This window comes from Lates calcarifer, linkage group LG13 (genome assembly GCF_001640805.2).
Source record: "Lates calcarifer isolate ASB-BC8 linkage group LG13, TLL_Latcal_v3, whole genome shotgun sequence".
Classification (NCBI taxonomy): domain Eukaryota; kingdom Metazoa; phylum Chordata; class Actinopteri; family Centropomidae; genus Lates; species Lates calcarifer.
Window position 1 is genome coordinate 12,677,467 of NC_066845.1, and position 13,048 is coordinate 12,690,514.

The 13,048-nt window shown below is 39.2% G+C and overlaps 1 protein-coding gene across 1 annotated transcript; it reads left to right on the plus strand.

Annotated features, from left to right (window-relative positions):
- The first annotated feature begins 5,238 nt into the window (after window positions 1–5,238).
- aqp3a (aquaporin 3a) lies at window positions 5,239–11,232 on the plus strand. Its single transcript, XM_018669723.2, has 6 exons — window positions 5,239–5,433; window positions 8,739–8,865; window positions 9,028–9,165; window positions 9,337–9,452; window positions 9,555–9,772; window positions 9,939–11,232. Exons 1-6 carry the CDS (start codon window positions 5,326–5,328, stop codon window positions 10,135–10,137), a joined length of 906 nt encoding a protein of 301 aa, XP_018525239.1. The 5' UTR covers window positions 5,239–5,325; the 3' UTR covers window positions 10,138–11,232.
- Window positions 11,233–13,048: the final 1,816 nt, after the last annotated feature.

Here is a 13,048-nt window from a genome sequence, read left to right on the forward strand (position 1 = left end):
TTTGCTCCGTTGTGTCATGCAAGCACTGCTGTGTAGTACTTCTGGTTCAAACTTGCCTAGTGTAAATATGATCAAACAGATAACAGCCTAAGGCAAGAGGATCAGGACATCAGCATTTCCATCATCACAAAGAAGGGATAAACAGCTACAAACACAAAGTGTAAGTCTATAAATTGATATATTCAATGAATGTGCGCTAATGCTTCCATCACACATTAAATCTGCAACTCACATTTACAGAACACAACCTGTGCTTATGTAAAAAAAACAAACACTCAATGTAAATGTACTGTATGTGTCATACAGAAGGAGTCTTGACAAACATTTGTAGGTGCTGCATTTCTGTACTTTATGAATGGTTAGTTGCACACTAAAGTGCAATAGTTGTGTCTTAATGACTTAGAGTCCCGGTTCATGTGTTTTCATCCAAGCAATACTGTTCGTAGAACTGGTATAGCATGAAATTACTTCGGGTTAGAGTAAATTACTGAAAGCTACTGACTGCTTCACTGTAAACACAATCAGCTCCAGAGAACTGCCACTCCCCTGATTTACAAGGAACCACAGTAGTTTAGAATTTTGATTTGGTAGATTAGACGCCACAGAGACTCTCAATCTCCTGTTTATGTCTGTACTTGATGTAATGCGTGCGTGCCATCAACAGTCATGGTGGGAGGTATGTCCCATTCTCATAACTTTGACTCTAAGGAGCCTTCCTATTCCCGCTGTGTCATGAAGTGTAACTCAGTTTGTAGTCACACTCACTCCTGAATGAAGCAGCCCTCCTTAAGGTGTAAGGATAGAAATACAGTGGCAAGCCTTGCAATTTACAGGTAAATGTTTGTAGTAGTGGTTGAACAGAGCTTACAAATGTACGAGCATGTTCCATGACTAATCCAACACAGCGTTGCACATGGTCAGTAAGTCAATGCAGATTTACTGTAGGAGAGAACACTTCCTCTCCTAGACACTGCATGTGAACATGCAAACAGAGTGGAAGTGGGTAGCTAGAAGGTGTAGGTTGGTTTCAGAAAGGCCTATAGATGAACTGATTAGATTTTGGTGGTCAAAGGTCAAGGTCACTGTGACAGTGCAAAAATGCTCAGTGTGTTCAAATGCTGCAGTTGTATTGACTGAAAAAAATAATATATGCCGTTAACAGCCCTGCATACATCCTTTGACCGTATAAAGAAATCTTCAGCTTTCTTATGGGTTGTTAAAGGTGTACAGTGAGATTGCTTGTTGCGTGACAATCTCTCTCCGTGTCTTTCTCTGCAAGGTTCATCTAAGATTTCAACTGAACAGCCTCCACCGGTTACTGAAAGGGCAATAAAATCTGAGTTGCAGGAGAGGGTGCAATGATGATGAAATACTTTTCACAGTAACATATTTTGAACACAAAGGTCTTCTCTGTAATCTAGTAGTATGTAAAATGTATGCAAAAACTTTAGACAAATGAAAATGCAACATGGTAATGTTCTTTGTATTTTCAATGGATATTTTGTTTATATATAGTGAAAGTGTGGTTTGAAAATCTGTGCACAGAAATTTGTCACAGATTTGTTGTCTGCAGTTTGTCACATCACCACTCACAGAATAGTGGAGTGTGCTAGGTGATGATGAATTACTCAAGCCGTTAATATTATAGCATATAAAAATTCTTCATCACCAAGCTGAGAAATTCAGTTGTGTCATACAATGTGTATGCGTTTGCGTCTCTGCGGCTGTTGACAACAGAGAAAACACGTTCTTTTGATTACAGCCCAGTATAATTATAGAGAAAGTGGAAAAGTACTAGCGACAGGCTTTAGACACTGTGCACAGGATAAGTATAATAAGCAAGTATAACACAGAGACAGTTATAAATTATATTGTCCAATCTTGACAATGTGATGACCAATAAAATGTCTGCTGGCTCAATGGTCACTGTGCCTGCCACATGATGGTTTGAATCTGGTTCAGGACCTTTGTTGGGTGTCATGTCCCTTCTCTCTTCACTGCTAACTATATCACACAGTATTGTCTAAGTTAATTAAATCTGTGTCTGTGAACTTGAACACCTTTTAGTGATTCACCACTACAAACAAACAATGACCAGAATTTTTGCTTGGAACTTAATTTGGCAATAAGCTAATACAACCACAAATACATGACACTACTGTACTGTGCAGTACTCGCTGCATTAGTCATGGATATCATGATCTGACATGACTGCCCACAGACTTTCTTTTCACACAGTTTGGACTGGCATCACACAGTCATTGTATGAGGTTTTTTTTTGTTTTGTTTTGGTTTTTTTTTCCACCACAAGGTTATCATAAGGGATCAAAAAAGAGGAGAATTGGAACAGGGAACTGGGGAATTTCTTGTACTTTCGACAGATAGATAGATAGATAGATAGATAGATAGATAGATAGATAGATAGATAGATAGATACTGACTAACCTAACAATAAGAATACACAATATATACATCAGACACAGCATTATTGTTTTCCCTGTCTAGTTGTTGCCGACATCAATTCAGTCTGGCCTCAAGCAGTGTGTCAACTTGTGCTGTCTGTCTCAGAGATATCAGTCTTTTTTCATCTGTCTGTACCTGTCCTTTCTTCCAGTACCTGATGGAAAACAGCTGCCAGACTGGCACTCCTACTGGAGACAAACACATCTGGTGGACACATGATACAAATGCCTATCAATCATAGACCTTTAAAAACAGTGATCGGTGCCATTTTCGAAAGAGCTTATGGTTCTGAAAAAAACATTGATGGAATAACAAGGCTTTGTTGTTAAACCTCATTATTGCAGAAAGAGACAGAAATTCTTGCTGGTTTTTATAGTTTTCGCTAATGTTTGTGGACACCACCATTCTTTTCCCTTTACCATTTACCATGTCTTTTCTCTGCGCCAAAAAATTCCAGGAAAAGTTATTCAAAACCATGATTTCTTCTGAAATCCCAAAGCAGTCAGCTGAAACAGAAAGACAAAAACAAAGTAAAATATGCACAAAAACGTGCCTGAATCTATCTCTGTAGAAAATAGCTGGTGAGTTTTACAAGGTAAAATGCTAGTACAAATTTGTCAACTAAGTATTAGGATTTTGGAGCAAGCCATCAAAGGAGTTCATGCCTTGAGAATGAACTACAAAATGAAGGGCAATCCAGTGTGACTGTACAAAAATAATGTTACTTTAAAGTTCCAATCAAACAAATCAAATCAAACTAAGAACATTTCCATACCTGCTTATCACCATGGGTGCTGAAACCTATCCAGGTATTCACTGGGTGGAGAGGGATTAAGTCAAGAATAAAACCAAAAGTCAATGGCTTGAACTCACATTCATACCTGCAGGAGATTGACCTGCAGTCACTGCACTGTGGGAGGAACCTCAGGGTGGGCCTGTGATCACACCTACCATGCTGTCCCACGACCTCTCAGTTAATATTTTCCACTGAACTGAAAGTATGACACCAATTATTCTGGAAAATGATTTTAAAAAATTACCACATCTGCATTTGCTTGAATGAGGTATATTCCTATCACCAAAAACCTTAGCTAACTTCTTTGGAAGGCAGCACTCTCATATGTTACCTGTCATCATCTTCCATCCCTCCCTTCCCCTGTGGAGGTTGTATTGAAACAGTCGCCTGCAAACAGTTGCACAACATTCATGACGCATGTATGGCTGATGCCAGCACTGTGACTTGACATGAATCAGATTGCCTCGGGGTACTTCGGTGATGAAACATGTCGCATATGTATCATTTGCTGAACTATTGTTTGACCATGTTCTCACTGAAATACCTTCAGCTTGCCATCAACATGGAATTTTTTCACAGAGGGAATACATTTATTTGGACTCACCAGTTTTGTTTTTATGGTTTAACACATGCAAAGTTCTCTGCAGTAAGTAATCTCTGCAGATTTGTGCACAAAATTGTTTTGCAGTCTAATGTTAATGTGATCCAAGGTGATAATGTACTCCACTGTCACAGCAAAACCAGGCATAGCCCAAACAAAACAAAAGAACTGATTCCTACTGATAGAGGCATGGCTGTAGGCTTTTAAAAGTGGAAATGTTCTCACACCTCTATTGAAACCAGACAAAGAAGGTATAATGTGTGGTGATGAGGTTTCAGATAGGGGACAAAAGATTAGGTCAGAGTAACAGGGACAGAAAGGGAAAAGAGAAGGATGTGTGCGAACGGGTGAGAATGAACCAGTAAGGACTGCAAGCAGGTATGCATTACATTTATGTGTGTGTGTTTTATTTCTACTCTTATGAGGACCAAATCCTTCACCCAGATCTGGAGCATCCAGAACTGGGGATATTTGGCATTTTTCAAAGAGGGTGTTTTAAGATTTGATTATTTCATTCAGGGTTAGATTTAGGATTATGTTCATTTTAATAATTTGGAGTTTGGTTATTCCTGATTTTTTTTTCGCAGACATGAAAAAACCTAATCATGTGTCATTAGTAGGCCTATATTTTTTAACATTTTCATGGAAAAGTAGATGTTTTATGGTTGCTCATATTTGTGACTGGTGGGATAATGTGTTGTATACTGAATTAAAATATTGATCCTATAAAGCCATCTAAATTTGCATATATCCCAGCCTAGTTATTAACACATTTAAAATTCTGCCCATGGCAGTCTCCAGAAGATGTTCTGTCACTTTGTAGTGTGCCTATTTTATATGTCACAAACACTTATAACACACTGATAAAGTTTATTCAGAAAGTATTTCATAACACATTTTGTTACATTGTAGGCTTGTGATAGAGATAGGTTGCTATCGCTCATTATGAAGTGGCCTTCTCTAAATTCATTCATTCATAAATGCATTTCTAAACTCCACAAATAAGCCACTAATATAAGCTAAATGAATGTTTCAATTCAAACTTATAGATATGTGATAAATATATAATAGCTCAGATGTTACAGAAAAGACAAATGTTAGAACTGATGTACATTAGTATAAACTATGGGTTGAAGGTATATAATGAATGAGGTTAATGATAAAGCTGACAAGGATATTTATGTCAAGACTGTATAAGAGTGTATATGTGTGTGTGTGTGTGTGAGAGAGAGAGAGAGAGAGAGAGAGTGAGAAAACCAGAGTGTGAATCACACACCTTGCCTGGCATGCAGGGAGGCGTGGTGCAGAGGGTGGGGCTGAGTTCAGGCTTGGAACCAGTCCAGTCCAAGCCCATCTTGGCTCTATAAAAGGAGCCCAGTCCTCCCAGTTTCAAAGTCACTCAGGAAAACCTAACAACCTGGTGTGCGTGTCTTCTCACAGTCTCATCAGCCTCTAGCAAGAAAACATGGGCAGACACAAGATGTATTTGGACAAACTGTCCCGGTTCTTCCAGATCCGTAACCTGTTGCTTCGGCAGGCTTTGGCAGAGTGTCTTGGCACCCTCATCCTTGTGGTAAGTGTGTGTGTGTGTGTATAAGTTTGGGTGCACATGGAACTTACATCAGATCATATCATGCTGAAAAAGATGTTAAAATAGCTGCTGAGCTTTAAATGAAGAAGTGACAAAGTTCATGCTTTGTAGGATGTTTTAATAACTGAACTTGATAATGACTGAACTCTAGCCTCTCTGAGTGTTTTCTTTTCTCTGAGTACCCTCAGTTTTTCTATTTTCTTTTGATGTTGCAATATGATCAATTGCTCTCTATATGACAGCGTTTGCATTCCATCATTTTTGTATTGGCATGTTTGAAGAGTGATGAAAGATTGCAAAAGAAACTGCATGTAATTTATAATCCACACATAGACTTCAAAGGGAATAAAGTGACAGACTTTGTATTAGAGCCAATGATTGCCTACACTGACTGTTATTATGATAAATTGATAAATTAGCAAACTGAGCTCAGAACAAACAGGTAAGGAAGTTGCTCAGGACTACATGTGCTGTGAGCAAAACTGTATTTTAAATGACACAACATTTACTTGGAGCTGGAATCCAGGATCCCGGATCCAAAGCCTCATGACAGTCTCTCATCGCATCATAAGGGAGATAAGTGTGTGTATGTGTGCATAAGAACTTGAATGTTAATGTTAGTCCAAACAATAATTCAGTATCACAGGCATTAGACAATATATTGCATTTTTAAACATCAGTAAGAATTGACACTAGCCATCTTTACCATAGACTGACTCGTTCTAACAGACCAAGAGAAAATTTGACTGAATTGTGGTTTGTAATCCAGTCTTTCCACAGTCACAAAATCTGAATATGAACATTGGGAGAGATAGAGATCTTTTGTTCACTGAGTAAAATGTGTCTAGACTCTGGGCTATCTGCCATACTAAATGTAATAATAAAAAGCCTTATAACTCAGTTAGTCAGAGGCTACTGTTTTATAAAAAGTTTTTTTTTTCTTTCTTGGCAGAAAATTAGCACTAGGGATAAAAATGAGTTTTTGACTAAATACTAGTACACCAACATGTTTTACATTTACTGTGCGATGTGTGCTGAGTTTAGTGACTCGTTATATTAATTTCTCATTGATCAACAATCATAACACAGATATGCAATGGAAACAATATGTAAGAGTCACAAGCTGAAAATATTTAAGAGCCTAGATGCTGTTGATCAGATGAGTTAGCATGACTATTGACAGGACAGAGGGGTGTGGTGCAGGCATTTACCAGGTGACACATGTCAATGGCGGTACTGGGAGGATCAGTGGCAGAACAATAGGTATCACATTAAACATGCCTGACATAATCTTACTTCCCATAGCAGAGATAACATAAGTCTCTGCTCTCTCCCCAGATAAATCTGTTGATACATTTTTTGACTAGTCACAAATTAAACAAAGCAAACCGCTCATTAGTAATCACCTGTTACTGCAGGCTGACTTGAAGAGACAAGTAATGTGTGAAGGTGCGTGTACTGTAAGGTGTGTGTGGGTGTGTGTGTCTGTGTGCCTATTGAATCTGGCATTCTTGGCAAGGTGTCAGTAACCCTGGGCAATAGTTCTGCATTCAGTTATTGCTGAAGACATCATAAACAACAACAACAAAAAGTCCTGCATTGACAAACTTTTTGGCTACATGTTGATGTGGTCTTGAAGGTCCCCCATAGGTAGGTGATGTATTTGACCATCCTACTGGAACTGTTTCATTAACCCCTCACTGCACTTTCAAAACATGTACTGCATTTTTCCACTTCAAACTCTGGAGAGTAGCCATGGCAACAGCTTATGAGGCTCTTCATCCTGAATTTGAAAAGATCACGCAGGTAGTGATTTAGAGACTGGTTCTAGGCCAGTGGTTTTTTTTTGTTTTTGTTTTTTTGCCTCAGCCCCTTAACAATTGCCAAATGTGTTTTTCAGTAGGCTGACTGCTGTGGGTTTTTTTTTATAAGCTCCCCGACTGTGCTAAAAGCTGGAAGTAGCTGCATGGATGCATGACCAGCTGAATCAGGCAATTGAATGTTGGTCGAGGAAGTGGTGGGGTGCAGATAACCAATTACAACATTATGACAGCAAAATAGCAAGCTGCTGGAATTCCTCAACAGACTGAACAAAGTAGTGAATATGGGCACTTCAGAGGTAGGAATAATACTCACGGCTCCTAGATTCCGTGTGGGATTTAAATGAGACCTTTCTGGTGGAATGTAATCTAAGGAGGTAAGTCGGGACTTCCGAGCTAATGGCGCATCATTTGTAATCTGATGCCTCTGACATTAAGAAGAACTGTGTGAAGTGAAAAGTTTTCAGATTTTTTATTTTCACATCACACAAGTTCATCATGGCATAACATTAGGGAGACATTTACCCACACGCCAAAAACAAAACAGCTAAGCACAATTCTAACATGGGGCTGATTTACGTAGTATTTTTCCAGTAAACGCTGGTCTCATCAGGGATGGAAAAGAGTTTAGACTGAGCCCAGTGATGATGACAGCCCCTCAGGCGCCAGTCTCTCTGAGTGAGGTTCCCCCAAACTAACCTCAACATCTGAGTGGTGCAGTCAGGCTGAAAAGCATCCTCATCAGGGGGGCTCAGAGAGCAGCAGACTAAGCATGGACCACACATACTTCTTTAACCAAGCACTAACACAGAGGACACAGGGATATACACACATATAATCACACAGTATGGCACCTGCTTGGCAATACTATACATTCTATAAACCCTTCTTCTTTTGACAGAATCAGTCACTTTGCCCCAAAACTCATGTTTCTCCTTTTCTTTCATTCAAAGTGGAAACTGGACTTTTTTCTCCTTCCCAGATAAAACCAGCTGGGCTGGAGCAGTGACAGTTCTCTCCCAGTCAAGGTCAACACGGTGACCTCTCTGAACATACAGTATACTGTGCTCCTGTGTGCCATTATGAACACAATCGAGCTCATTTAATTCTGTGCAGAGCTCTTGTAATGGGTCTTTGTTTTACTGGTCTCACTGATAATGATCACATTGCCTCATTTCGCCCCTTGGCTTGACCTTGATTGACTGGCAAAGCACTAAAAGTACAGTATTCCTGTTTGTGATTTTTTTTATTTTTTTTTGTAATACAACCCTGGAATAGTGAATACTGTTGGTGTGTGGTGTGCAAAACTTTGTACTGAAATATTCATTCTATAAAGCCCTGATGTGCAGAGTACACATCTGAGGACTTCTTCATGTTAAACAAGGTTAAATAAAATTAGGTCCACATTTTTGTGCCCAGGAAGTCATTGGGATCAAGTGTAAACTTCTTATTTTACTCTCTCTCCAGATGTTTGGCTGTGGTGCCGTGGCCCAGCAGGTGTTGAGCGATGGTTCCCATGGCATGTTCCTCACCGTCAACTTTGCCTTCGGCTTCGCTGCCACTTTAGGCATCCTGGTCTGTGGCCAGGTATCAGGTACAGAAACAATTTTACTAATAGATTCTACTCGCAGGACCACATTTTAACCGTATTTGTCCCTTATGTGGATAAGTCTGGGGTCTGAGTCTGTATTTAGGTAATGGTGTTGTTAATGGTCAATGATATGTACTGACATACTGCCCCTGTGTACATTTGCAGGTGGCCATCTGAACCCTGCAGTGACCTTTGCCCTGTGTCTACTTGGAAGAGAGCGCTGGAGAAAATTCCCCATGTACTTCCTCTTTCAGACAATCGGTGCTTTTTTTGGTGCTGCCATCATTTTTGGCATGTACTACGGTAAGTGATGACTCCACATGTTCCAAATTTAAAGAAATGAGCTTGTTACCACAATATATGAACGCATTTTGTATTTTAGGTTTCACAGAGTCTAAGTGCATCATTTAAACAATCAATCTAAGCAAAAAAAAAAAAAAATTATGCCATAATTTGTTGTCTGTATCCCTTTAGATGCTCTGTGGGACTTCCCGGGAGCTTTCAATGTGACTGGGCCTGGAGCTACAGCCGGCATCTTTGCCACCTACCCTGGAAAACACCTTACCCTTGTCAATGGCTTCTTTGATCAGGTACTCTTTTGAAAGGTGAAAATAAAGTAATCACACACTAAATTTTAATGTCACAGCTGAGGTGTCTCACTCACATTTTCCTGTTTCTCTTACTCTCTCCAGATAATTGGCACATCAGCATTGATAGTTTGCATTCTGGCTATTGTGGATCCATACAACAACCCAGTCCCCCAAGGGCTGGAGGCTTTCACAGTGGGATTTGTGGTTCTGGTTATTGGATTGTCTATGGGCTTTAACTCAGGCTATGCTGTCAATCCTGCCAGAGACCTCGGACCACGTATTTTCACAGCTATGGCTGGGTGGGGCTCTGAGGTTTTCACGTAAGTGTTACAGATTTTAAGCATTTTCCCCATCAATTGGTCATCTCTATATGAACTATCCTTTGCGACACTCACACAGAACTCACTATCTGATAACCCTTGTTCCACTGGGGCAAAGTAAAAGCAAATTTTCTAAAAGTAACTCTTTTTTTGGTCACTCCTTTAGGACTAGAAATGGCTGGTTCCTGGTGCCCATATTTGCCCCATTCCTTGGCACCATCATTGGTGTGATGATCTACCAGCTGATGGTTGGCTTCCACGTGGAGGGAGAAATACGTGACAAAAAGAGTTCAGAGGAGGAAAATGTCCGACTCACCAATGTCAACACCAACAACTCCAAAGGTGCTAATAAAGAGGTGCACTGAGTGTGTTAAAAATATGCTGAAACATACTCTAAAAGATTCACATTCTGTAAATACCAACACACACCAGCATTTTTCCTTCAACATCTGTGGAAGCCACAACTGTTTTCTCTGAATCTTCTTTACAGCTGTTGGAATATCTCAAGATAGCTGTGTGTGTGTGTGTGTGTGTGTGTGTGTGTGTGTGTGTGTGTGTGTGTGTGAAAACAGGCCACTCTCTTTACATTATTATGTGATTGTATTATGTTGTAGAGTAACAGTTGTGTATGAGTATGGAAGAGAGAAACATAATTTCAGAAACACAGAATTACATTAATTCTTTTACGAGATGAACACTTGGATCTTAGTGTCTATAGCACTCGGGTTTGAACAGTATTGTATGCTTTATACTAATGTAGTTATATATCACTTTTTATGTAGTTTAATATATATAGCAGATGGACAAATGTACGTCTTTTGCATGCAATTTTTGTGCATTCTGTCAATCCAGACCCTTTCAATGATGGCATTTGAATTCAGGGAATTCAGAATTCAAACTTTAACCTAGATGTTCAAATATCTGTCACTAAATACTTGTCTGAGAAGAATATTGTACAGTGGTAGAAAATATGCTATCTATGTAGACCATATTGACTCTGTTGTTTAGAGCAAACATGGTAAGGCTATATCCCTCCCACAACATTCTTCACTCGACCACTGCTATCTTAATGCAGCTATATTAAAGCTGCTGCCCTATAAAAGGCCTAACCAGCAATCCCTAAAACAAGCCAACAAACTATTGTAATATGTCATCAGCTAGAAAACTTGACCATTAACCCTTTGTATGAACTAAAAGTTATCAGAATCTACTGTAGCCATGTAGGTACATGCTTGACAACATCAGATATGTGTTACCAAATGACAGTTATCTTCTTATTTCTACGGGAACTATCCGTTTTAAAATTGTTGTGTTCATTTACACCTGTTGATATGTTTGTATCTTGTGTACGACTCCAGGGTTGGGTGCTAAACTGGACAATGAACACCTTTATATTTTATGTAGGTTGATGGGAAATGCCTTTGTACTGATACAATAAAGTTCTGTTTTTTATTACTGCAGGAATGCGGTTCATGTTACTCTCATGTTACTTTTTTTCTTGTTTGTCACAAGTGCTTCTCATTTCTGAGGGAGGCTACAATCAGATTACATCAGAAAACAATTAAAAGGGACATACTGGTGAGTTACACCTTTAGGTAAACAACACTTGATCACAGAGGAACAATATGCACTGCTTGTGGTGGGACAACATCAGGTCAGATGGGATAGGGTGGGCAAGATGTGTGCTGATTGACTTCTCAGCACATTGACATACTTGGCTTAATTCCCGTTAGTCTTCAAATTCATTACTTTTTTAAAAGAAACTTATATGTATATTTATATTAGATTAGACTAGACTAGATTATACAGTTCAGGATCAGATCAATGTCAAGAAAGAGATAACTAAGGATTTGTTGTGTGTTTGTTGTTGTGATTCAGAGTATACCAGCTGTGTCTAAAGTTCAGAGCTAAGCAGGAAACAAGACTACACAACAGTGATCTCTCCATTCACTCAACTGTGCTCTTTAATGATGATTTTCTGGTCCCAAAAGGAGACCTGCTCCATCATTATGCAGTGCACAGCAGTATTTTACACTGCTATTTCAAGGCTACACTTTATTTCCAAGCATACCTCGGTATCCACAGACCAGAACTAGGCCATCGTCCTTCAGTGCATAAATCAGATCAGCCCTGGTCCTCTGTGCCAAGGGTTCCTTTTGATAGAAACTCTTGCCTGCTTGCCATTTACAAAATATAGAGACATTAAGACATATTTGCTCTTTATTCAGCTTAATACACCTACTCAGCGTTTAATTTTTGAACAGAGTATCACACATAGGGCAAATCTGGTCTTGCAGAGTTCCGGCTGGATAGCATGAATCAGCAGTTTTATACAATTACCTCCAACAGGTCTTAGCAGGTCACCTTGCATGTGTAGAAGAGATTACTGGCTGAAGTTCCTATAAAACACTCACACTGCATTGTTGTCAAAACAGGCAGGTTTTGACAGACTTTCTTTTTTTCTTTTAACTTGATGACAAATTGAGACTTCCAACTAAACTCCGCTCTGATTCAGCAGTTACACTTAAGGTCCAGGGAGTTTTATCGCATCTTTCAGCTAACTGAAACTTCTCTAACTCCTCTCATTACTGTCCTTTTTGGCCACAGCAGGCAGTTGTTTTCAGGGAACAGCTTAACCCTCTTCACTCTCCCTGCGCAGCACCAAATGATAGATGGACAAAGATAACAACTAGCTGGTGAACAAAGTGGAGCATTTAGTAGCTAGAGTCAATGAAAATCTGACTCAGATTTGCCAGGTAGTTAAAACATGACTTCAAATTATGCTCCATACCTTCTGTTTCCTGACAAGTTTGCTAAATATCAACTTAAAACATTATGCCAGTTTGGTTTGTGGCTAGAATATCAAAATATACATATATACATATAATTGGTAATTGTATATTTTAACTGTATCTATTTCTTGCTGAGGTGCTGGTAAGTATATTTTTGAAGTCAGTCAAGCTGTTTCCCCTGTTTTCCAGTCTTATTGCTAAGCTAAGCTAATTGAATGCTGACTCCAGTTTCATACTTAATGCACAGAGATGACATCATCATCAATCTTCACATGTAACTCTCAGCAAGAATATTTCCCAATAATGTCAAACATTCCTTTAACATTTGACATCAGCAGTTGAATTTTACATCACACTAGTGATGATTTAAGCTGAGAGCAGAGAATCAAAGTCAGGTTTTTGTCAGCCTGTGGGGTTTTTGAGAATACCTCAGCAAGGTTATGCAAAACAGTTCCTCACAACAGGCAATGAAATAAAAGTTTCA